This window comes from Ruditapes philippinarum, unplaced genomic scaffold (genome assembly GCF_026571515.1).
Source record: "Ruditapes philippinarum isolate M1 unplaced genomic scaffold, ASM2657151v2 ctg107_1_1_1_1, whole genome shotgun sequence".
In the NCBI taxonomy this organism is placed as follows: domain Eukaryota; kingdom Metazoa; phylum Mollusca; class Bivalvia; order Venerida; family Veneridae; genus Ruditapes; species Ruditapes philippinarum.
The window spans coordinates 63,037-89,109 of record NW_026864052.1 but is presented as its reverse complement, the minus strand read 5'-3'; the positions used below and the strand labels follow the sequence as shown (position 1 = coordinate 89,109).

Here is a 26,073-nt window from a genome sequence, read left to right as displayed (position 1 = left end):
CTGTCAATATATCATACACCATCACTCAATAAATCTTGCCTCCCATTATACAACACAGTGTGTGGCAACACAAAAAACCATCGCCATACTACAAAGGTCTTACTGTGAAACTTGTCAAACTGTTTTAACTGTATTAACCCCCATGAAATATGAAGCTCTGCAGATTTAACACTGCAACAACTATGTGTTAAAACATAAGCTTTTTTATGCCGAAAAAAAAAATAACGATGAAAAGAAACAAAAAAGAACTTTCCATATTATGAAATACTGTCGAGGCAAAAAAATGTAACATGCTAAATTTACAGAAACACGTTACAATGTAACAAATCGTACAATATGTTAAATGTTTCTTCACACCCGAGTGTTTCACATGTTTGTTTACATGATATAATTACTTGTCAACTATTGCGTAAGTGAAATGCATGCACGACTCTAAGGCATAAAAGAGCAATTATTTTCAAGGGGCAAAAATTCACGGCGCTAAATCAACTTTGGTCTTCGTAAATTTTAACGTACTGACAGTTTCAATTAAGATTCTCATATGAAATTGTGCGTTTTATCAATATATTCCTATTTTTCCGAATGGAATTATTTCACGATAAATAACAAATATGGCCTAGTTCTGCAGAATATTGGCAGACTTCTTCGGTTTCGCCCGAGTCTGTCAGATTTAACATCCAATATGATTTTATTTGGATGTTTTCCTTTTTCCGACGAAGACATTTAAATCACTGATACTCTCCCACAGCGTCTGATTGATTCTATTCGGCAGATTTAAATCACAAAAGTTCGTCTTGATATTAAACGCTTCCATGTCAGCCTCTAAAGCCGCGGACAAGTTTTGAATGAGTATATCAAGTAAGATCGGAATATGGAAGAATATAAAATATTTAAAGGAAACTGGCAATTATATGAGAAAAGATTGCTATCACATATGATTAGTTCACACTATTGTGAGAGTAATTCCTCTTTTCATGAGTAATATATTTTATTAACCAAGCTAACACTAAAATTGATAGTTATAGTAGCTTGGGTCTTTTTTTTATATATTTTTTTTTACTCTTATTTCTCCTTTCACTCTTGCCTTGATTGCAGCCAACTGATTCTACTTAAATGCAACCAGTCTAGATCAAGATCAGCCGGCAAGATTGCGTAGTCTGATCATGGTCACATGACCACTGTTTGCTATTCAGTTGGTGCATACATGTATTTTGAAATTTTCCCTCGACAATGTCACATGATCAATGGTTTAGTCAGGATTAAAAAACTGACAATTCTATTTAAGATATTAAGCATTGTAAAAATTTCTTTACTAAAAATGAATCCACTTGTTGTATACTCACAATTTGGTAATAGAAAGGTTGGCTGGAAACGTAGCGTTTGTGATGTCTCTGATGTCATTATAGGATAGATCCAGCATGTCTAGCTGCGGTAACTGTTTCAGGGCATTCCCATTAATTGTATGTATCTTGTTATGTGTTCTGTAAACAATTATAAATAACACAACTAAAATAATGTGGATATGAACTGATAAATGATTGAAATTTCCTTCAATTCCCAACCTGTATTACAAAATCTATATTTTAACTTTAAAACCACAAATTTCATTCAATTCCCAAACCTGATGTGTAACATTTGTATTACAAAACAAAATCTGTGAAAATCTTCCAAAATCTGTTAAAATCTATGTAAACAATCAGCATTGAGGAGTTGTCGACCCACCAGTCTAGAGCCAGGCCAGTCTGCACATTCTGTGTGCCCTGACCAAACTCTCTATTCTGTTGAGAACTCAATTTTAGTATAATTTTGACACAAAAATCACCTACACTCTTGATGGACAGTTCCAAATTCAAAGCAGGACCAATCCATTTAGAAAAAAAATCAGCAATTTGTAAGGGTTAAAGACATATTCCTTTTATATTTATTTGTATTGCAAGTCACAAACACTTCTAGTTATATAAGAAAGAAATTCAAAGTAAACACAAATACCCTAAAACATACTCATGAAAATTGCCTTGTCAATTAGCAATATAATTATGTCAGCACACAAAACCCATAAAAAAACACGCAAAACTCTTTATTTACAGTGTGTTACGAATGGTATGATATTGCATGACATAGAAAAACATCAATGATCATTTCTCACCACAAAATACCAGTTTGAGATTGTTTATAATATTTTTAATCTCTTCTTAAAAGGGAAAAGAAAAAAATATTTTAGAATCGCGAATTTGCCATGCTATAGCGTCAAATTCTACTTGACAGATTTCATGAAATTATTATTAATAACAATTGCTGTTTTCATATAAAAGGATCTGCTACTTATCTAAATAGATAGTAAATACTAAATACCATTTACAGCACACTTGACAGTATATTCATATATAAAATCCTAGAATTATACTTACAATTCAAGACGCGTTAGAACCGGATTCCCTTTTAATACTGGTATCTCTGTCAACTTATTGTTGTTGATTTTTCTGAAAATGACAAGACATTTAGACACCTCATAAATCACGATGAAAAAAATTTCAAATTTAATATTCAGTAAAAATCAGATGAATTTGGAGTAGGTATAATCATATACTATATTTGGTTGGGAAAAAAAAGAAATTTGGTTTGGGGGAAAAACCAAACAGGCGATTTGCTGCACATAAAAAATTATTTGTATAATTTCTAAAAAAAAGGTCAGTAATTCTAAAGATGGGCAAATAATTTAGAAAAAGGACTGTTAATAATGAAATCAATAATACAAAATTTACAATATATCAAGAGTAAAAAGGAGTGTGCCACTTGAAGCGAGTGCGCCCAACAAAAAACAAACAAATTCAGCCGTAGCTATCATAAAACATTTTACGGACATTTAAAGCATATTGCATAAATCACGTTAGCGGGGCAATTTATTAGTCTAACTACGACCAATACTGCCTGTCAAACTGACACATACTTCGCCACGACAGAGGAATTCATTCACCTATAAACTCCTCTATCCGCAAATATTAACACCTTACAACAGCACTGTATTTTTAAACAAATATAACATAAAAAAAAAGACTGCAGATAACAATGTTTTGATCAACCACTTTCATGGACAACTTATAAAATTTTGACTTCTTTTTTCTCTTAAATCTTCCTTGCGCGTATGCAAATTGCAAAGCAGTTTTTCATGTTATGACATTGCTACAATAAAAGAATCTCTATATTCCAGAATTCTTCGAGAAGCATCAAAAACCTACGATAATGTATTATAAGATTACATAATAAAAACATAGGGGCAAAAACAACCTTTTGATTTCCAAAGTAAAAAAAACCCTCAACATTAACTAAAAGATTTACGAGCTGGAAAAAATGAGTTTCTTATATAAAACTTCATCATTTATGTATTCAAATAATAATTTCCTTTAAGTATCCTTGGAAATTTTTTTTTAGACAAAATGATTATGAGTAACAAAAATAAATGTTTGTGTATTTCAATTAATAGTAAATTGTCATCTGTGTGCAGTAACATGTTCACTCCTATTACATTATATAAGGAGTTGACCCGTTACTGCACTAAAGTGACCATATGTATATTGTTGGTGTAAATCTCAGCCATAAAATGATAATATCAAATAAGAAATAAGCATCCTTATAAACGACAGTAACAGTAAACTAAAATTCCCTGGGCCCAAGACAGCTTCCCGATGCTGCATGACTAATGAATGCGATCATAAAAATAATACTGTACGAGCATCAAGAATTTGTTAAGAGACTTTCAATGTTAAAACTACAAATTTTGAAATATTTTACGACCAATCTTAGTCCATTACGATGACAGACAGTAGAGACAATGTTCAATATTTAGCATATTGAATTTTTCAACGATCATTACACTGCCGATGCAATTCACCAAATGCCATTGTTGCCGGGGACTTTACAACTGCCCCTAACAGTGCTATATGTATTTTTCACATGAGATTATGAGACAATGTGTCGCTCAAATCTTTGACTAAATATTTTATAGAGATAAAATTCACTCTAATAGATCACCCTGGAATTCATAACACTTAAATTTACATTTTTTTCTTGTATCTCCATATTTTTTGTTATTTCATTTTTTTATGCAATTATCAATACAGGAATTTCTCACTTTGTTAATTAATCAGCCTTTTGTGTTGTTTTGGGACTTCAAATAAACTTCTATAGACCTCATAATGACTTAATACTTGCATCAACTCCTACCTAATGCCGTTTTTGACGGGATTCAAGAGTTTCTTAAAAATTATTGTTTACATTTCTATAATGATAAATAAATCGACTCAGTAATCGGAATGGTTAAGTGTTTTAAAGTGTTGTTGTTGTTGTTTTTCTCCAGCAGCTGTGTAATACGTTTGTTTTAACTATACTTACATTTCTTTAAGTGACGGAAGGTTGACAAATACACTCTCATTGATGTACGATATCTCATTATTGCTTATATCACTGAAAATATAGAAAATAAATTCATGAATTAAAACATTTATCAATTAAATCCAGTCATTATTTTAAATTAGGCTCTGTAGTCATTATTTTCTTTTTTACTGTCACAACTCATGTAATCATGCATTGAATTATCCAGGCAAACAAAAACATTTTGGTGCAGTGTCAACAAACTAATTATCATCACCTCAACTAATTATCAGTGCCGGACATTTGAACTGTTCCCATTTTCCTCACATCCTCAAAAGTTTTAAAATTTCACTCATTCAGGACCTGGAAACGACAAAATATTACTACAGGAAGAAAACAAATTGCCCTAGAGCTGTAATGATTACTTTAAATTCCGAGCAATTTTTTTTTCGGTATCTTTTCATATGAAGTGAATTCAAAATAGGACAGGATTTCGGGTCTGATTATCACCGCATTTTACCGAGGGAAGAATGCTCACTGTAGCAGACAATAGATTGAGGACCAATCAATCAGCAGCCCAGTATCATATAGTATAGACAATGCATCGGGAATCCATCAATCCACGGCAGCAATTCTAGCTGATCAATTTTTTTTCATGGCGATCATTAATTTCTATCAAGTTTTTTTCTCCCCAATCCTTCAATCAAAGCGGATTCTCATCTATTACCATTGAGGCTATATATAAAAAAATATCTGTTTGCTCATCTCGCATAAAATTCAAGCTCGTTAACAACTGATAGCAAAAAAACAAAACACCCATACAACCAGAATCAATACTGAGACACAATACATGGTACAAAATATAATCATTTTTACACTATCATTTATGCAATTAAACAAATTCTAGCTAAAATGGGAGAGCATCTGAGAAATTCAAAAAACAGGATTTTATGAAAAATTTAAAAATCAAGAGTTACAAAAGTTTCCATGAACACATGTTTAAACAAACTTTTATTTCTATTTTAATAATTTCAATAAGCAAAATAATATATTTTAGAGACATGGATTTATAAATTACAAAAATTCTTTCTGTTCTTTAAATAGACATACTTTCATATCTTTTCATATTTTTTTTTCATTTTCAATTAGAATTAAATATTCTTCAAAATCTTTTTGTGCGAAATTTTCATTAGACTTTGATATATCTGTTTTTCACCCTGGCCTTATAAACATGGCAGCTGCGGCAGCTACGCTCTCTACTTGTGCAGTCCGGGCCATATGGTTCCTCTTTCTCTACTCAACAGTTTATTTACTTTAACAGCGCAAGCACCTTATGTGCCAAACTACAAAATACCTTCTTGAAAACTAGATTCCTAGTCTAGGTATAACTGTCTACACACATTTATTACACACACTCAAGGCAGAACTTCTAACCAATACAATTCATCTAGAAACCATTAAAATATGAATTAAATGTATGAAAGAGAAAAAAAATCGCCTTTCTTTAAACTATATCATTTTTTTCCGTCAATCTTTAACAGATCAAATGTCAGGCCATGTTTACATCAAATGAGGAGAAATAGTATTTCTTCACCATCTTTATGTATTAATGAAAAGCAAATAAAACACTCGGAAAGGGATATGAGAATGTTCCATGCCAAAAATGATCAGACAAATATTTCTGGTCCCGAGGGAGACCTTCGTATTACTTATAGTTGATTTTGGTTGGTATTTAACTATTAACTCTGAAAATACCACAATTCCTCCATGGTATTTTCATGCCAATGAATATCAGACACAGCATTCACCTGTCCCCATGGACACCACATTCTGTCTAACCATACCCTCGGCAGGCCATCCTCCCAACATAAAAACGTTACATGATTTACAGCCATTGTTCGGAGAGACTTAATCAAACTAAAACTAGACTTATCACTGGAGGTGATTAATACCCCCTCCGGCAACTTGGACCTTTTGAAAAAATAAGTAGTCTGAAGAAAAAAATTCAACACAAACTATCAAACTGTGTACAAAGAAATATTTTCAATTAATTGTAATCCCAAACTGGGGTCTCCAAATAAGCTTGCTTTTCACAAAAGTTTGATTACAATATCTCATTCCTAACTCTAGTTATTGTCCGGAAACCATTTTTTCTATTTTAAGGAATGATGAATGAACCTTGAAGGGGGTCCAAATGCAACCAACCAGGTCTTCAATATACTTGCATACCTTGACCCCATTCAGGGGTCCAAATGCAATACCAACCCAGGTCTTCATATAAGCTATTAAGCTTGCTATTGACCTTGACACCAAGTTTTATATAACAATAATTACTCATTCCTAACTCTAGTTATTGTCCGGAAAACCATTTTTTCTATTTTTAGTAACGGTGGCCTTGACCTTGACCCCAGGGGGTCAAATGCAATACCAACCCAGGTCTTCATATAAGCTTGCTATACACCAAGTTTAATAAACAATATCTCATTCCTAACTCTAGTTATTGCTCCGGAAAACACCATTTTTTTTCTATTTTTAGATTATTTAAGTTTACCATTTGCCTTGAATTGAAACCAGGTTGCACTAAATGCAATACCTACCTAGGCTTCCATAACGGCTTGCTGTAACAAACCAAGTTTATAACAATATTACTCATTCCTAAATTGTATGTCCCAAAAAACACAATTTTTCCTATTGTTGTAAGTAGACCTTAGAAACCTTCACAAGTGGGGCCCAAATGCAATATTCCAAGAGTTTTCCAAAAATAAAAGGACGATATTAATTCAATTTATAAGCTACCTTAATTCGAAATAAGTTATCGTCCGAGAAAATGATGAGGGCCGCCATAAATTCCAATTCTGAACATCGACCTTAACAACCGGGCCAAAAGCTGATCCTTATAATAAGCCTAAAATTTGCGTCTTTTTCTATAAGTTAAACTTAAAACTATAAGAAATTGACATGAAAAATAAAAATAGCTTTAATTATGATAACTCAAAAATTGGTTTCAAAATAAAGTTCCAAAATGTCTGAATAATTAAAAGAATTGATGGACGAATGACTTAAAAACAAGTTTAAACTTCAAATTTGCCTTTAACACTCCTTGAATAACATCTTTCCCTTTCCAAGAATTCTCAACCTGAAAAAATGGCAGTAATGACTGTGATCTTTTCTTAAAGATTTTACACTTGAATACCTAAATGTGCTATAATTTTTTAAAAATATTTTTACATGACTTATACTTCCCACAAAAAAAAATCATAAAAAAATCATTACAAGTGGTATTTGAAACAGGGTTAAATACACTTAGATGAGTTTGGGTGGCTTTACAAGTACTTCTTAACAATATTTTCAAATTACCTTATTAGTCAGATCTAATATTTAATAATAGGTCTCTGATCACAGTTTTCTAAGCACAGTAATCATAATCTTAAAAGCCTGTTGGGATAATTAATCATTCATTTTTTTTGTTGGGGGGGGGGGGAAGGGGGTGTTATTTTTCTCTTTTCAAAATAATTCCCCCTAAGTAAACAGGGCCGCAGAGTAGAAACAAAATATTGTCTTCATGAGACAATTAAGCCGTAAGAGAATAATAATAACCAATAAAATGTTTAATATTGCCTCAGCTCTTTTGTTTTCGCAATAAAACACTAATAAGCATCGTATCTCGTCTAAATTCCAATCCACGTTTTTCTTTTCTTAGTTTCAATGCCAAACAGCCTTAAAGATGAGTAGATAATCAATGATTTTTTTTTTATCTTTTACTGCATTTTATATGGTCAGAGACTGATTAAACTGGGATTCAATTCCCACTACTGTCTTCTTAATATTGCTACATAAACCGTTCGCCTATTCCTTTCCATGCCAGTCTGTCAAATACACTTACTTTCCGAGGTATCAGCGACACTTGGAGCAGAAAAAACCTATTAAATACATCAGAATAGCTGAAAAACTGTTTTAAATTACTGTTACATGTTGCTTAATATATTTGAGAACTAGGTTGTGACATTAAATTATACTATTACGGTTCATTTTTAACTTGTTTATAACAGAAATAGTTTCCTGTATTTATTTCAGTTAAAAAATAATAATGAAAGAAAACGTCCCTTGTCATTTATATTTTTAAGTTACATGATTTTAAATTTGTTATTTAACTTTAAGTATTACAGATGAGCAATGCTAAATTTCAAAAATCGTGAATTAGTGAGTCAGATATGTATAGTCATTCATTTAGATGTTTCATACCCCATTTTTCCGGCCTTAATTTATATGGATAATGTCAGAGTAAATGCTAACTTAGAATGCAACACAGCTGGTACCTAGCTTGCCTATAACCGGTACCCTGTAATCAACAGCTATTACCACATCTTATGTTACTCAACTCATGACTATGAATTGTAAATAGACACTTCCACAACTAAAAACCCACAGACTTTTGTGACCATAAATTGTTCGTTAAGTATCACCTGCATAGAAAACACATCTAAAATTTTTGGGGAAAAAAAAACAAAAATTTCAAGAGTTTTAATTCCCATTTAAGAAAAAAAAAAGAAACAGACCGAAAAAGATTTCAACTTTTTTGTCCCCACTTTTTAAAAATTTTTTTTCGGCATTTTAATTTTTTATTTTAAAATCCCTGGGGAAAATATTTTTTTGACTAAGGGGGAGCCTAAAATTCACAAAAATTTTGAAATTCAACCCCTTTAAAAATACCCCGGGGCCAAAAAAGGGTTTTAGTTGAAATAAATTTAAAGTCTAAAATTGACTAGAACTTTTCTTCACTCCAAGTTTTTAAAACTCATTAAATTTTAATTGTAATTGGAAATATAAAACAAGTAACCGAATTTTTATTTACACCCTAATATTTTAAAACCAAATTAAAATTTGTTTTAAAATTTTAAATGTAAAATGATCTGTTTTAATTTCATTCCGCATTTAAAAAAGCAGTGGAATCTTTGCTAAAACTGTTTGAACCATTGAAATATGAAACATGGTTTAAGAAAATTCAGAAATATTGACAAGATTTTTGTCATGCTCTAATTTTTGACCATCTTCTGACAGAAAGTTGTGATGAATATGAAACAAAAATGTTGATTAAACTATGGCAGTTCAAACACATAGAAATTTATACCATTTATACTTATTGCATTAATTATTTCATAAAGCCCCACTCCACAGCACACCTGGACGACAATTAAATCGCCTTCAGCTTAGATAGTAAATAATCCCAGATATATTTTACATCGTAAAATGACAGGTGTGAATATCGACAACTTGTTACACTGTGGCAAATATGGAATCATAAATAAACCCCAACCTGTTTTATTTCACATGTTTATGAGCATACCTAACCGGTACACAACAATCAAAACTTTTAACTTCTGACCCATGATGTAGGCTGGATTTTGTTTGTTTCAACGCCAGTTTTAACACATGTAAATTGGTCATAGCTACGTGGATAATGGTCAACCTAACTGGCTTTCTGGTATTTAGCAATTTCTCCACCAGTAATGAACTACATGTACTAATCACACATGATGGTGAGAGACAAATGACCATAAGACTGGCTGTCCCAGAAAAATGAAAAAAATTTTGCTTTGCCTAGCCAAGGGATTGAACCAGTGACATCTAGGTGTCAAATCCAAAACTCTCCATAATAAGCTGTTGAGCCACCGGACATGAAACAGTGTCAGATGAACATAATGAAGAAAGAGAGAGAGAACTAACAAAGGCCACTGCCGTTTTTTATTTTTTTTTTCCTCATTCTTTATCATTAACTTTGAAAAAACATCAACCATTAAAACGCCTGTTTATACAGTAAAATCTTTCAAAACAATAAAGAACATCAAATATTTGGTAAACCTTTCAGTCCTAAGATCCATTACGTTGGGAATATTTACAGACTTTTTACAAAAGTATAAGTAACTAATTTAAACCAAATACGGACAACAAAAGATTTTTACTCCGCTCAAACACTTCTTTCTGCTAACGAGGTACGTGAAAAATAGGGTCTTAAAGGAAATCCGCACAAATAATTAAAAGAAAAGGGGGAAAATTTGTTATATTTGCTAACGACAAATTCAAAGTGTACTCGGTAAACAAACTCTTTCCGTGTGATAATGTTACAACAATAACTTGAATATTATTGATCAGGATTATGTTTGAAGAAAAGAAACGCTTCTCAAAACAAGAAAGGCTTTTGATTGCCTACCCCAAGGTGTCATAAAGTGGAAAGGACAAGTTAATTAGGATACATATACTCTCTGAATACAGAATCATTTGGCCTTTTCTTTTTTATCTGTGACGTAGGGTTTCCTAAACATATCCTCAGAGAACCAATTAAATTTTATTCTCAACTTTAAAACACATGTGTCGTAGACAATTAAAATTTTAAACAAATTAGGTAAAGGAAAAATTTAAATTTCACATTTAAACAAAACTGGTACTTGTTTTATTAAAGGTATTTATTTCTTTGTCTTCATTAGAATGAGGGACAACCAAAGCTCTATAATTTTCTGTAAAATACCTCCATGAAAGGTAAAGGTCATAGAATGTCTTTTCAGCTTTACTGGTAAATGTTCAACTTCATGCATAATTCAGGTACGAGGGGTACCCGAGTAGAACCAAAGACCTTCTATAAGCTAGCTAGACATGAAAGAATCCAAAAACCATGGGATTCTAACCCACAGCAGTGAGAGGCAAATAATTTGAAGTTAGGGACTTTACCACTGTGCCATAACAGACCCTCTACAACGGCTTATTAATATAGTAAATAGTATTTAAAACACCAATATGTGACAATTTGTGCCTGTTTTTCTTAAAGAAATCATTGGTTGATCAGAAGATTGTAAGAAATAAAGGGATTTATTTATTTGTACGAAAACATACAGGTCTCAGTTTAACCTGATATCAATTTACTGATTCATCTAATGTGTAACAATGACAAGATTTTATATAAATATGCACAACTATTCTCCCGACCTCTACGAATCCAAATGATGCGTGTAATAGTTGGTCCCGACAAAAAATACTAGCGTACCCAATAATGGCTCAATTACCATCTTAAGACTGTGGCGTTCGTAATGATCCCATTTGACTTTAAACAATAGCACACCTGTTATTTTATTATTTCAAGTCTAAATGAACACATTTTAAGATACATGCGCTATTGGGTTTCTCCAATTCAAAACTACTTTAATGCGGAAACGCTGCTTTTGTACAAAATATGCCTATACCCTGTCCTATTTAAACAAGATATTAAAGTTATCCCCGCAATTAACATCTAAATTCAAAATAAACAACTTTGCTTTATCGCAAATTCTAAACTGAATTTTGAACAATGCTGCAGGCTTTCCTTCTAAATGAATGTTTTTTAACATTTTAAGATTTCTTTTGAAGTTGATTTTACACTTAATTCTCGTGAATAAATTTAATCATCTATGTTGCAATAGGTTGTATTCTCCCAAAATTAAAGTTATATAAAAACATTTGAAAATAGGGCAACTTATTCAATATTTCAAGCATCAGTCGGACCTCTTAGAATATATGGCAATAACCTTTCTCGTGAACTTTCGAAAGCCTCTGACAGCTCAAGGTGAACAATGCACTACCCGTTTCAAACCCACTTCACACTCGATCCAAACTCTCGAAAGCTCCCTCAACCGAAGCTATTGTCAACACAAAGTGTTCCTGAGCCACTCCAAATATGGACGGATTTCAATTCTATTCAATAAAATCAATTTCTACTTCGGATTAGCTATAGAAAAGGACTAGCTACACCTGTATAAACTAAATTTTTGAAGCTTTTATATTAAAATTCTGAGCCTATTATACCTTTGATTCTTTTCACACCTTATGCGAATGAGTTTTGCAACAAAAGTGAGAGGTTTCAAAAAATGGTTTTTGAATTTCAAGTTTGTCGATCCGAAGATTTTCTATTGTTTGACCAGATTAATTTGCCAAATCATTTCTTCATACCACATTCACAATCTTTCTTGTGCTATTTTTTTTTTCTTTAATTCATACGTTCTCAATGCTGCTTCCAAAAAGTAAAAAAAAACACAAGTATTAATATTCAATAAAACACATCTTCATGTTCTCCTCCACCATAGATAAACAACTTGGTTTTTGAGGAGCATAATAATCCTAAACACGGCATAAAAAAACGAGGTGAATATTCAATAATAAATGAGTATAAAACCCATACAATCAATCATTCTTACTCTAACTCATTCTACGGGGATCTAATTGATCTGATTTTGAAATAAGATACACTCTTCATACAGTAAATGTTAAACAATACTAACTACATTGGTTGCTGTAATAATTTTTTAAACAGATCTGATAGATGTATTAAAACTTAATTCAATTGAGATATCAACAAAAAGGTTGCCACATCCAATTATCCAGTATGCACCAGAGATTACATAGTGAATTTATTGCAGCACATTCGGCAATAACTAAATTAGGCCAATAAATCTACAACAAAACCATGATTTTAGAGACAAAGGACAGTATGACTAAATTCAACAGAACATTACATATCATGAACAGAAAAGTGGCAAAAGAAAACACATGTACATTTTGGCTGTAGTCATAAGTAAAGTTGGGTTCAGTACTATTTTTTATTATTTCAAATTACTGAAAGTCTAATTTGTTTAATAATATTAGTGATTACAATTGTGATGGTATAAAATTTAAAAAATAATCATGGCAACCTTTGTTTTGAAGTATTTCATCCATAAGGGTTATAAAATGCCTTACATGTTGTATGTTAGCAATTTTGAAAGAAGTAAGGATATTAACAGGTAAATGTAGATTTGTTTATTACTGAGCATATTTTTCTTTTGTCACCATCTTCAAACTGGCTGACAATATCCACTACAGGTTAAAATTTTATCAAAAGCATGTCTGAATACTTACATTTTCTGTAAGTCATGAAGTCCTTTGAAATCCTCGGGATTTAATGATGATATGGCATTTGATTGAATTTCTCTGCAAAAAAGAAAACAAAACATTGATGTATGTATTGTATAGATTGAAAACAATCTAGCTGGATCAGATCTGGATTGGCAGGCCTACGCGACCGGTATATATACACCATTTAAGGCATCTACATGTGTATATCTGACATCATCACTTCATCAGAAGTTAGGCATCCTGACAAGAATGAAGATTCTATACCGCTAGCTGACCATTCAGTATTATATAAACTAATGTGCCTAAATACCTTATACTTAAACACAGGACATCATCTGAGCAAGTCAATTGCACAGACAGAGCTTTTACTGCCACAAAATGGCTATTTCAAAAAGATTATCAAAAGAAAAAAGATATCTTATCAACATTTAGACTAGTTGCTCTATTCATTGTCGACTCAGACTTCTTTTTTGAGGATTGCTCAAGTCAAGGAACGGTTGAGCTGTTTTGTCTTCTACAGTATCATTTTACCAAGTCTAGAAGCACTACATATCTTATAATCGAAATATCAAAAGTTTTGACAAATATATCATGAGTAATACTAATATTTCAACCAGAGAGCACCCTTCACATGAAAAGAAAAAATAATGAGAAATCAATGTGGATTATCAGTCCTTTGATTCCGCAGATAAGGCAAATTGAATGGAAACTTTTTTCCGAACATATGTAAATTTGAATTAATCGGCCAATAGCTCCTGAAACTTCTATCGGAGCCTCGCACCTGGGGCTTGATTGTTCTCCACATGGGCTAATCATACTGATAAGCACTCAGCTGGAGGATTGGCAGCCTGATTATCAAAGCTAATTTTTTATCCTGATTACAGAAAATGTGTTGCAGTTTATGCCTAGGCAGACTCTCAAACTGTTCAGATGTCAAACCTTATTATTCTCTTACCGTTTTTTTCACTTCACTTTTATTAAAATATACATTTTTTTTAATTTGAAATTTCTTTTCTTTTCTTGCATTATCTGACAGATTATTTTGTTTGTTCAAACCAGCAAGTCTTTTCTTGTCAATTTATAAATTTGTTGCCATTTCCATTAAACTTTTTTTCACAATGTCAGAAATTAGGATTTGAATCCACTAGGCTGGTAGGACTACCAGATTGGAATATTCACTAGCCCAAAAAACATTTCACTAGCAAGATTCATTTGTTCAAAACAGTTGTTTATATTGCTTCTGAAAATACAGTAGCCTGGTCGGGCTTGTTACGGTGAAAAGTTGATAACCCGAGGAGAAATTTAGTAGTCAGGGGATATAGGACTACTGTCTAACACTGTTTTCAATTTTGTTTAATGAAAATATAGATATTAAAATAATACATTGTTAACCAGACTCTTTTCAACTGCTTTATTGTAATCTATTGTAGTAATGATAAAAAATCCTCCGAATTAATGTTCATTAAACCATCAGAAATTCAGAAATATAAAGTAGTTTTGTATGTAGGCTGAATATAATAGGTTTTATAACTTCATAATCCCATGACAAAACTGTTGTCTACCAATAACAAAACTGTTGTCAATCAATGACAAAAAATTGTTTAAATACTAATGACGAAACTGTTAAAAATTCTGCCCATTAAAAATTGAAAATTTTGAGAGCAAGTCAGGGCTTTTGCAGAGAAAGAGGAAGGGTCACCTTTCTTAAATTTTCAAGAAAATACCAAAAGTTAAGGTTAAAAGGGAATTCAGCTCATGATTTTTAGCATTTCCCTTAAAAGAAGACGCCTGTAAACAACCCTGTCCTGGAAGAAAATATAGAGTAGATGTGTTCATAAGTCATGGATGCCCCCACATTTCTACATATGGACAGCATGCCAGCAAAGCCAAAGGCTTTAGTCCAGATAACCATCGGGTGCGGTGAAAATTTCAGTGAAATAAGTATTCTTATTATTTAAGTTCTTTGGGCTTCATTACTGTTAAAAGTGATTCGGGGATTTTTTTTGTTTGATAAAAATGTGTTTCTTTTAAGTGTTGCTTTTACATTTTAATTTTTTATTGTTAATATACATTCATTACCTTATAATTTATCATTTAACATACACCAACTGATCACAGACAATATTTAAGATAATAGATATAAGCCATGTATCAGTAAAATTAAGAATTTCATACAGGTTTTTCACAGGCTTTCCAAAAAGTTACGAATAGATTCTTTCTTAAATTACTGAGCATCACATTTTGACATCTCCACAGTTATAATTATATACAAAAGTTAGAACTGTACTTAATTGTTTAAAAATTTTGACTTGGACTTTTGTTTAAAATAGTTGTTTTTTGCCTGAAAACTTTCAGTTGGCAGTATGACCCTGAATTCAGACCAAAAACAAAACAAAATTATAAGAACAAATTTCAGTAAGTGTATTTCAACGCATTTTTCCCAATTTCCAGGTGTATGTGACTATGTCAGTCACTAATTAAGTTATAAAACAAGAGAATTCAAACCTTAATTAATGAAATCTTATATATATCTATCACTATTATTCATTAATTCAAGATCACTTGTAAGAATGGTGTATTAATTAAAACTGAATAACATATATTGAAAAAGCAGGTGCTCTAATTAACTATTTAATTAAGAGATAAAGTAGTAATTAAGAATACAGGTGCCCCAATTAACAACTTTTAAAGTATTTATATACACATCCAAATATTTTATTTACTCTCATTACTTCAGTCATATACATTGCAGTGTATATTGCCACACATATAACAATGACAACTAGGCCTGCCTGTCCCATAAACAAGTTTTTGACAGCACTATTCATTTACACAGTTACAATTACACAAAGAGCTGAACTGACATATTATCATTAAACAATAAAAATATCAATAGTTTGTAGTTTTGATCAAATTATCATCATCAGATTTTACTTTGATGCATACATTTAACGTAAACGTGTCTTAACACACTATTTATTTCATATTTCACTGAAAACGTGTTAACTTATGAACATGCACGTTCAAATTTCAGCAGAAAATCTGTTGTTTATACTTACAAATCTGTAACCCAGGTCGGCAAATCCTTTGGGATTTCTATTAACCCTGTCCTGCTACAATCAACATAATCTCCCAAACACGAACACACGGACGGACATAAGTTATTTATCGCTGAAACAACGTTCATTTCACAACTCCAAACAAAAGCGGCCCATATGAAAAAGTAAATGGCCGCCATGTTTGATTTTTGGGTCAAATCCCGTGTAATAAATTTTTTATGAAATGCGTCCAGTCGCTTGAAAATACACCGTAAAACGTCCTATAGGTAAATGTTCTGACATCTTGAACAATTAATCCATTTGAAAATGCATTGCTATGTCAAAAATTAAACCAGAATACGCGAAATGTCTCTCGGACCTAAAACACAACTTCACACCATTGTATTTGTAACCTCTTTACCACACGTTCAAGTAAGAAACATTCCTATACACAGAAAGCGCTGTTTTGATTGGACAATAGGTGTCACGTGCAGTATACATTGACACATCGGGTATGAAAGGTTGTAAAACAGTTAATATTGAGTAATTCGCTTTACTCAATTTAGTTCAATTAAATCTTAACGTTTAATCAAAGTAGCTTTTAGCAGTTGTATACAAAATAATGTTTATTACAACAGATACATGAAAATAAACTAATATAAAGAGGAATATTATTTTCTATTTTCGATTTGTTATTTTAAATTCGGGCTTTAATAATTAAAATGCATAAGCTCACCGAAAGCCGGCTGATTTGAAAAAAAGTTGTTGTTTTTTTTATAATCAATGCGTTAACTTCAATGTCCATTTATATGGCACCAGGGTCTTCCGATGGCTGAAATAATTTGTTTTTCCTGTAAAGAAAATGTACCGAAATTAAAAAGTTTTTTTCTTAACAATTAGCTATGGTGTTGTTCTTAATTAATTGTTTAAATGCTTACTGTATAGATATGTTATTTAAAACAATTGCAATAACATATTTGGTTCTATTTTGAAATAAAATATAATTTATACCATCGCAAATCATAATCTCGATCTGATTGACTCACTTCATACTCCTATTAGTCGCATACCGTTTTTTTTCTTCAAGTACAAAAGAAAAATGAGCCGCGCCATGACAAAACCAACATAGTGCGTTTGCGACCAGCATGGATCCATACCAGCCTGCGCATCCGCGCAGTCAGATCAGGATCCATGCTGTTCGCTATCAGTTTCTCTACTTGTACTTGGGTTTGTAAGCGAACAGCATGGATCCTGATCAGACTGCGCGGATGCTCAAGCTGGTCTGGATCCATTCTGGTCGCAAACGCACTATGTTGGTTTTGTCGTGACGCGGCTCAAATGTTCATATAAAAAATGAAAATAAATAACATTTTTCAGAACATATCACCTAATACCGTTGTTTATCGGACACAGCATTAAGTCCAAATAATGGACGCTTAAATTAGCAGTAAGCTACTTTCTCTTGCCCGTGCTTGAAAATAAATGTGATAAAAATACAATATTATTAATTGTATGAAAAATAGCTATCAAATTAAAAATAACTTGTTAGCGTTTTCTGCTGCAGCCTTTTTCTTCATGTACAGGGTAAGTTTTGACAGTTTATTTCATGTACCGTCTGTGAATTTTTTCTTTATATTTCATGCACCGTTTTACGATGTATGTATGATTGTATATGTAACCGCCGCAATTGAATGTATGGCGATGAACATGTATATGTTTATATGCTAATAAAATAATTGAATTGAAAATAATTATGATTTAAAGATCCTGTATGTTGTAATTGTGGTTGTATACCACACTTAAGTGAAATTATATATATGTATATAATTATGCTTATAAAACAATTTTCAAACATCGAAGAATATGTAAAATATGTACTGCAAATATTTGTACATATTATATGTAATCATTAAAATATATGCATTCATTTCTTTTTGAAAAATTTGACTTAGACTTTATAGAAAATATTTTTTTACCTCCCTTTATTTACATGAAGTGTTAAATTCGGTAATATCTTTATAAATAATGCTTTTTGGAACTTACAAAATTGATAAATCTTAATTTGAGCATCATATTTATGTTATAAAATTAAAACAATTGTGTTTACAGGATCTTTAACCGTATACTCAAGGCCGTCGTCGATGGTCCGGCCGGTCCGGCCTTGGCCGGACCAATATTTTGGCCAAAAATGAGTAAAAAAACCCACAAAAACACAAAAAAAAACACGCATCGCTGATTAGCAATTTGACACTTAACTGGCCCCTTATGCAATGCGCGGTAATATACAAACATGACACGAAGAAACAACTGGACACAATCAATTGATCAGGTATATGTAGGGGTCCTACGAAGTCAAGTTCGAGTACTTTTTCGGTGTAATGTTTGCACACGACATCCTAGCATTGACAGACAACCTCAGCAAATCTCTTCAACAAGTTTCATTGTCAGCATCCGAGGGCAAGCGGCTAGCAAAGCGGACTCTAGATAGTTTGATAGACATGAGATCAGACGACAGTTCTGATTCTTTATAGATTAAACTTCAAAGTCGGTGTTAACGATCGAAATGTTCCGCGGAAGAGAAAGGCGCCCACACGATTCGAGATGGGACACGGTGTTGGCTACAACCCCGTTACAGTGCAGGACGTGTTCCGGCCTAAGTACTTTGAAGCAATCGATCTTGCCATCGCCAGTGTTAAAGAGAGATTTGACCAACCGGGATATCGCGTTCTTCAAAACGTGGAGAATTTACTTAAAAAGGCCGCACAACCTTTGAAGACCGAGTCCACTAGAGAACTTGGTTTTGTTTGTGATATTTCTGTGGTAACGATATTAACCGAGACATGTTAGATGTGCAGCTTCACATTTTGACAAATCAGAAAATAGTACTGTTACTCTACCCGGCTTTTTGAAATTTGCGTCAGAACAGTCGATGCTAGAACGAGCACTGTTCTCTGAGGTCGTTGTGTTGATAAAGATTTTGTTAGTAATGCCTGCTACAAATGCTACCAGTGAAAGAACATTCTCGGTGTTCAGAAGAATAAAGACATACCTGAGATCAACAATGTCTCAAGTACGTTTGAACAATCTAATGGTGTTAACTGGACAGATCCACTCAACTTACGTGTAATTGCCGATGAGTTCATCACTACCAGAGAACGACGGCGATGTGTTTTTGGAAAATTTACATAAAATGAGACTCTGTGTTGTGTAAGATTATTGTTAACAAAATACAAGTTACTGCTAAACAAAAAGTGGTTATTGTTGACTCGTAATGAACTATTCTTCCATCATGTCATCGATTGTTATTTAAGCTTATACCAATGTGTGATTTATGCTAAACAATAATCCACGTACTGTAATATTTCTTTTATTTGTTTATTTATAATCATCAGATAAAAATGCATTTAAAGAATTATAATAACATCAGTTATTGTTTATTTTTCATTTGCCAAATATCAATTACATGTATTCATCTTTTATGTACACCTGTCCGTCCGTCATGCGAACCTTAAATTTCACCCTTAAAACTTACGACGCACTTAAATCTGTAAAAAATCGTTGACATATTACTATGTACTAGCGACAGGCTGTAAACTGTGCCAAATATACGGGAAAACGCCTCTGACAGCATCCTAGATTAAAAAAAATTCCGGGGGAGCATGCCCCCGTACCCCCCTACATTCTACCCAAAACCAATCAAATTGGCCGCACCAATCACAAAATCGTGACGACGGGCCTGAATTACTTCTGATACAACCAATGTTGGTTGTTTTCGCACGCTTGGTAAATGACTATGCGGTAGGACTTTTACAAGAAGAAAATATGACGGCGCAAGCAGGTAGTAAAACGTACGAACGCTTTTGAAATAATGAAATTAATAATAAATAATTTAATAATAATTATATTAAAATAAAATAAAATGAATAGAAATCCATTGTCTTTCTTATTATTTCTTGGTGATAACGGTATACTTTAAACGGTGGTGATGATGATGGCGTCGTGGTGGTGGTGGTGATGATGATGATGATGATGATGATGATCTTGTTGTTGTTGATGATGATGATGATAATATTTAATTAATTTCGAGGTCTGATCAAGGGAGAGCACCATTTTGTCATTCATATATGTGATACATGTATATAAATATGGAATTTGGCTCATAACTGTTTTTATTTAAATCAAATGCTTAATTTAAGTCATATTTACGGAGCATAAATATACTAACAGTCATTAATACACCTTTCACAGAGATGAATTTTATTGAAATTTACCATAGACATTGTATAAACGAAAAAAAATATTTTTTACGTCTGCATATAATAAAGGGCATGTACATTTTTTTGAAATGTTAAGCGTAATTAAAGATGAAACGAGTGCAGTTACGGTGCGAGGTTAGCCTTAATCTGGTTCGGATATGGCACGTCACGTTCTTATGCTGAATAAATCGCTTTAAGAACCTGAAAAAAAGCAAAAATGGGCCAGGAATAAGCACCTGAGATATATACGACTGCACGCACCATATTTAAAGCTAGCTGTAATCTGCCTATGCATAAATTTCTCATATTTTAATAAAAAAAAGAAAGATGTTGTCGGTTTTGTACTTTCCGCAACAGCCCTTTCTCATAGCAGCGCTTCACATCCGCTTCAGTTCCTGCGCATGCCGCGGCATTGCGGCTCGGTATAGCTTTGTCGCTATAAAGCTGCACAACACCGACATGTGAGCGAATTGTTGCAATAAATGATGACAAAAAAGTTCTTGGTACTTAATTTATATCAAAGGAAAGATTGTGAAAAGTCGGTATGGGTACGGAAAAATTAAAATTAAGTGCCAGACTAGGTGCATGAGATATATATTCAACTTTTCACTGAGCACTATCGTACTGCTATATACATTGTTATCTAATTTGTTATTGTATATATTTCATACACATACAATTATGTACAACAACATGATATAATACAGACAAAGACATATGTAAATTTCTTTCCCGTGTTATCTAATTTATAATAACCTCTTATTTCTCGATGATATTTATTCAAATCACGCTCCTGTCCGTCCCTTGAATATAGCGAGTAGAAACATGGTAATGACTCAAAGAAAGCTCGAACCTATAATTCCCGGTATAAATACTACATGTATACACCGTACGTAACCATACAGCCCCCGATTTATTTAAACGAAATGACATTAAATTGGAAAGAAAGATCAGATTACTTTTATATAAATCGAATGGTATTTAAATAGGGCGAAAGTCTTAGTAATGATGGTCGTATCATATGATATTTTTAAAGGTCCATCAAACCTCAGAAATGCTTTCATTTTATTTCTAAAAAAAGTTTGTTTTTTTTAATACTTTTTGGTATATTGGTATACAGTTTCCCCCATAAACACTCATTTGTCATAAATATGAACTATCTGTGTTCCTTTTAATTTGTTAGCAATTGGTATAATTACATGTATCGTGAATTAGTATTTTTGTATGGAAGTCAAATTGCTACTTCGTTTACATTTTGCTACCTTTAAGCAGGGTCTTTCAAATAGAATCCTATTTGAAAGGCACCGCTTTAAGACACATTACTGCACATTCAGGACTACTTTCCTCAGCTCATGCTCTAAATCCATTATTAGGACATTATTAAACATAAATTGATATGAATTTTCGAGGCATAATATGTGCCTTTAAGATAAATTTCATGATCTGTAACTTCGTGTTATGGTACTCTCGAATAATACCAACTTTCCATAGTCACTGTACTGCCAAGCTGAATTACAATCCCTTTTTAACTACATTATATCAAGCGACATATAAAATTGATGTATTTGAAAATTTAAGGGGGAAAAACATCGGATAAAATGTACTGGGATGTAAAATTTATCACGCAACTTCGATTGAGGTTTCACATTTTTATGCTAAAAAAATAAATAATTATATTCAACAAATGTTTTTGATACCAATTAGTCAGCGAATATGTTGCATTATTTATTCAGCCTTTCGAGAGAGCACACCCGTTTTTTCCTCTTTTCTCATGGCCACCTGCGTATTAGCAAAAAGTTCGTGATTTAATGAAAGAGGGACTGAAAAAAAACTTTTCAAGAGCCGTAATCCAGATTGTATTATTCTTCATAAGTGGGTTCGGATGGCATAAATACTGTAGGTTTTAACACTTCGGTGACATTTTTTGTTTCAAGATTAGCACTTCTTTTTGTAGCACAATTCGGAACAAAAATCTTTTATTGAAATTGAAAAATCCTCACAAACAATAAGACATGGCGAATTTACCATTTAAAGCACGTCTCAAATTTGATTAATTCCCAGTGACACGGACTAGGAGGCTATATAAGGACGGCAGATAGCCCTATCTTTGTGTAAGAAGGACGATAAGCTATGCAATACAGTTTAGTAGCTACTGCATTTATTGACAGAGAATACAGAATCAAGAAGATAAGGCATGTGTTATACTCATAAAAACTTCAATTTTGTTTGTTTTTCAAGATTGAAAATCTTTTTAGGCTTTACTGAACGTGTCAGATTATAGCTAAGGTCAGGCCCTATAAAATATATTACCGTGTAAGAAATAGTCCATCCTTAATCAAACGTATTTCTGTGGGTACTTAGGAAAGACTTAAGGGTTTAATATTTACTATTCATCACTGTTTTTGGAGATGACAGGGTACGAAATGCAAATCATTTAACTATCAAATTCGTGAAAACCATGATTGTTTAACACAAAAAATATTACAGCGATAAATCATACATATTGGACATTTGGTTAAATAGAGACCAATGGGGGATATATCAATCTAGACCTTTAACTACAAACCAATCTCAAGAAATGTGATTCTTTTTTTTTACCATTTTAAAGCTAGTTCATGTATTTCTATTTACGTATTATCATCTTTTTAAACTTTGGAGGTTTTAATTGCTGAGTCAATGGACACGGGCGTCATAACATACATGTATGTTTTATTGGTTGCATATCTTTCTAAATATAATGTACCTAAATTGTATAATACTAGAGTGAAAACAAAATCAATCGCAAGATATCGTTAATTTCCGCCATATACTGCAGTATATTATACATATAAATACATTACCATTCGACAAATTTTTGCCCTTTCTCCTTTCAAAGCATATGATTATAAATATTGCCAATACCCCCATTAGTTATGGGACAGATAAATGAAATATAGCGATAATATAGGAACTTCTTTCATATTTTTTGTTTTTTTATAATAAAGAAAATATGATATATGAATTGTGAATATTCATGAATTTTTCAAACTCTCATTGTATAATAATTTGGTAAAAATTGGTTATGTTTTGAGTTATTTCACACACCTTGATATGCGCCTGAATTTGCCGTGTATCACGTTCTGTGCGTATTTTCAAAGGATGGGAAATGGCTGGGGTGCTTTGTTGCTAGATTCGTTAATATCCATACCCATTAAATTCCTTTCTCATGCAATTCGGACGTAAAAAACATCAATTGCCTAACGCTACAATGTAAGGAGAGACAATATAGAATATACTTTTAAATAACTTGAAACCCTATACCTCGATGGACATGATAAAAACTCAAGCTATATTAACAACCATAAAATCGTAAACATGGTAAAAATGCGGTGTTGTTTTCTATATAAAATACACGTCGATAATGATCTGTTTAAAACTTTAATGGAGTTACGAACATAGAAAATCTTCTAGATGTAGCTGATCTCAAAATTAGAAATACGAAAAGTACTGATGTTGTACGCGCTGTTTAGGGATGTTGTACCTTAAATACTCAAGTTAATTACACGTAGTTTACTTATAATTGCGGTATCCATTACTTATCTTTCTTAAAAGTTCACGTGACTAGTTCACGTGACAGTCGCCTCTTTAGTACAATCTTTTATTGAAATGCATTCTAACGAATAGGAATTAGATGACCGTTGAATAAAAGCATTGCTTGCGTGTGCTACAATGATAAAAGCGTAAATGATATTAAATTCATGAAAATAACACGCTCCGCTGTTTGAATCCCTTAAAACAGATATCTAAGCGACATATATTTATCATTTTGGTACTCTATTTATACTCACCAAGCGGTTACACTTTTCGTGTGATGAATGTAGTTACTGGAATCAGGACGATGGACATAACTTTTGTAAAATCATGGTCAATTGTAGATGATTTACCCTTTACACACGTTATGTCATTGCAGTCTTTATTAAAGACAAAATCTAATACGTCTCCGGCCAATAAATGATCATGGCAAGGCATTGGTTAATCAAACAGTTCATAAATTGTTAGAAATACATTGTAAATGACAATGTACATAATATTATGCTGCATCCATGGCCTAACTTGTCTTTTTTAAATACATAACTCATATTTGAACTAAGGGTTTAGGTAAAAATCTTAACACATTTCTTTGGTCTTAGTCTTGAGATAGTCAGATTGAAGGAAAACATCAAAAAAAAAAGAAAAATTAAAGAAACATAATGTGCATTGAAAGGGAGTTAACCCGAAGATAAATTACTATAGGTTGCTACTTGTTACTCCCCTTACATTGTACTGATTTTGCGCGACGATAAATCGTATATGTGGAGTTTGATCGATATTCTTTTGCCTTGACTGTTTGCCTTTCTTTCTATGGACATCTTTTAAGGATCTTCACTGAGGACCAAGACCTAGAAGCATAAAATTTGAAAATTTTATAAAGATAACTAGAAAAATATGAAAAAGATAATAAACATGTACTAAGAATTAAATTGAAAATTTACGTTTAAGTGAGATTCAAAGCCCGATTTGAATTTTAAACTTTTCAATTTCATGTCATTTTTCCTTATTTAAATTATAATCATGGAAAACGAGTTAGCGAATGTTTTGAAGTTGTAGACCACAGACACTACTAAAAACAATGATATTATACATTTTGAAATGGGAACTTTTTCAAAACACCTTATATTAAGATTTTTTGACATATATGATAAAAATGTGCTGGGATTGACAAATATACATTTTATGTAGATTTTAAGGCGCCTCGAGTGTCTGTATAGTAAAGACTTTCAGATACACCCTTCATTATTAGATACATTATTAGATACATACGCGGGCGTCCTTTGTTGTTGTTGTTTGGTACATGTCTTGTTATTTTCCAGTATTTTACAGGCTAAATTCCTATAAGTTATTAAATTTATTCAATTTTATTGCAGTTGTGTCTCTCAATATTTTGCCAACGAGAATGCATAGCTAGTGGAAGAAATAAGCTCCTGCAAGATGCAAACTTGGTCTTTTTTGCCTAAATTAGAATGCCAAAACAACATTTTTCAGGTTCGATTTGATTGAGTCTGTTCACATAAGCTACCTCCAGTCGGCTCTATCATAAACAACAATTTGACAACATCATAGAATACATGGGATAAGAATTTAAGACCCAGACGTGTTTATGTATGGCAGTGGTTCCAGTGGTTCTAGCAACATAGCTAATTAAAGAGCAATTTTATTCAGCATTCTAACAACAATTTACAAATCTAGATCACCCATTTTTAGCTCGACTATACGAAGTATATGGAGAGCTGTCCTACTCGCCCCGGCGTCAGCATCAACCACAAATTATGTGACAAGATTTATAACACTAGCACCAATATTTTCAGATTTATCTCCCCTTGAACTCAGAATTTTCCTTAAAAAATACTATTTTTTACTGTTACTTCTTTATTTCTTAAGGGATCAACCTCATACTTCAAATATATATACCTTATCAT

At 32.3% G+C, this 26,073-nt stretch overlaps 1 protein-coding gene across 1 annotated transcript in view; it reads right to left on the bottom strand.

The window, feature by feature from the left end:
- Positions 1-17,390, bottom strand: part of LOC132724284 (leucine-rich repeats and immunoglobulin-like domains protein 2) — a 48,651-nt gene extending 31,261 nt beyond the window's left edge. The window contains 6 exon segments of the mRNA XM_060709117.1: positions 1,344-1,481; positions 2,409-2,480; positions 4,390-4,461; positions 13,288-13,359; positions 16,344-16,603; positions 17,376-17,390. Coding sequence (XP_060565100.1) covers positions 1,344-1,481; positions 2,409-2,480; positions 4,390-4,461; positions 13,288-13,359; positions 16,344-16,603; positions 17,376-17,390 — 629 coding nt within the window.
- Between the last annotated feature and the right edge of the window lie 8,683 nt (positions 17,391-26,073).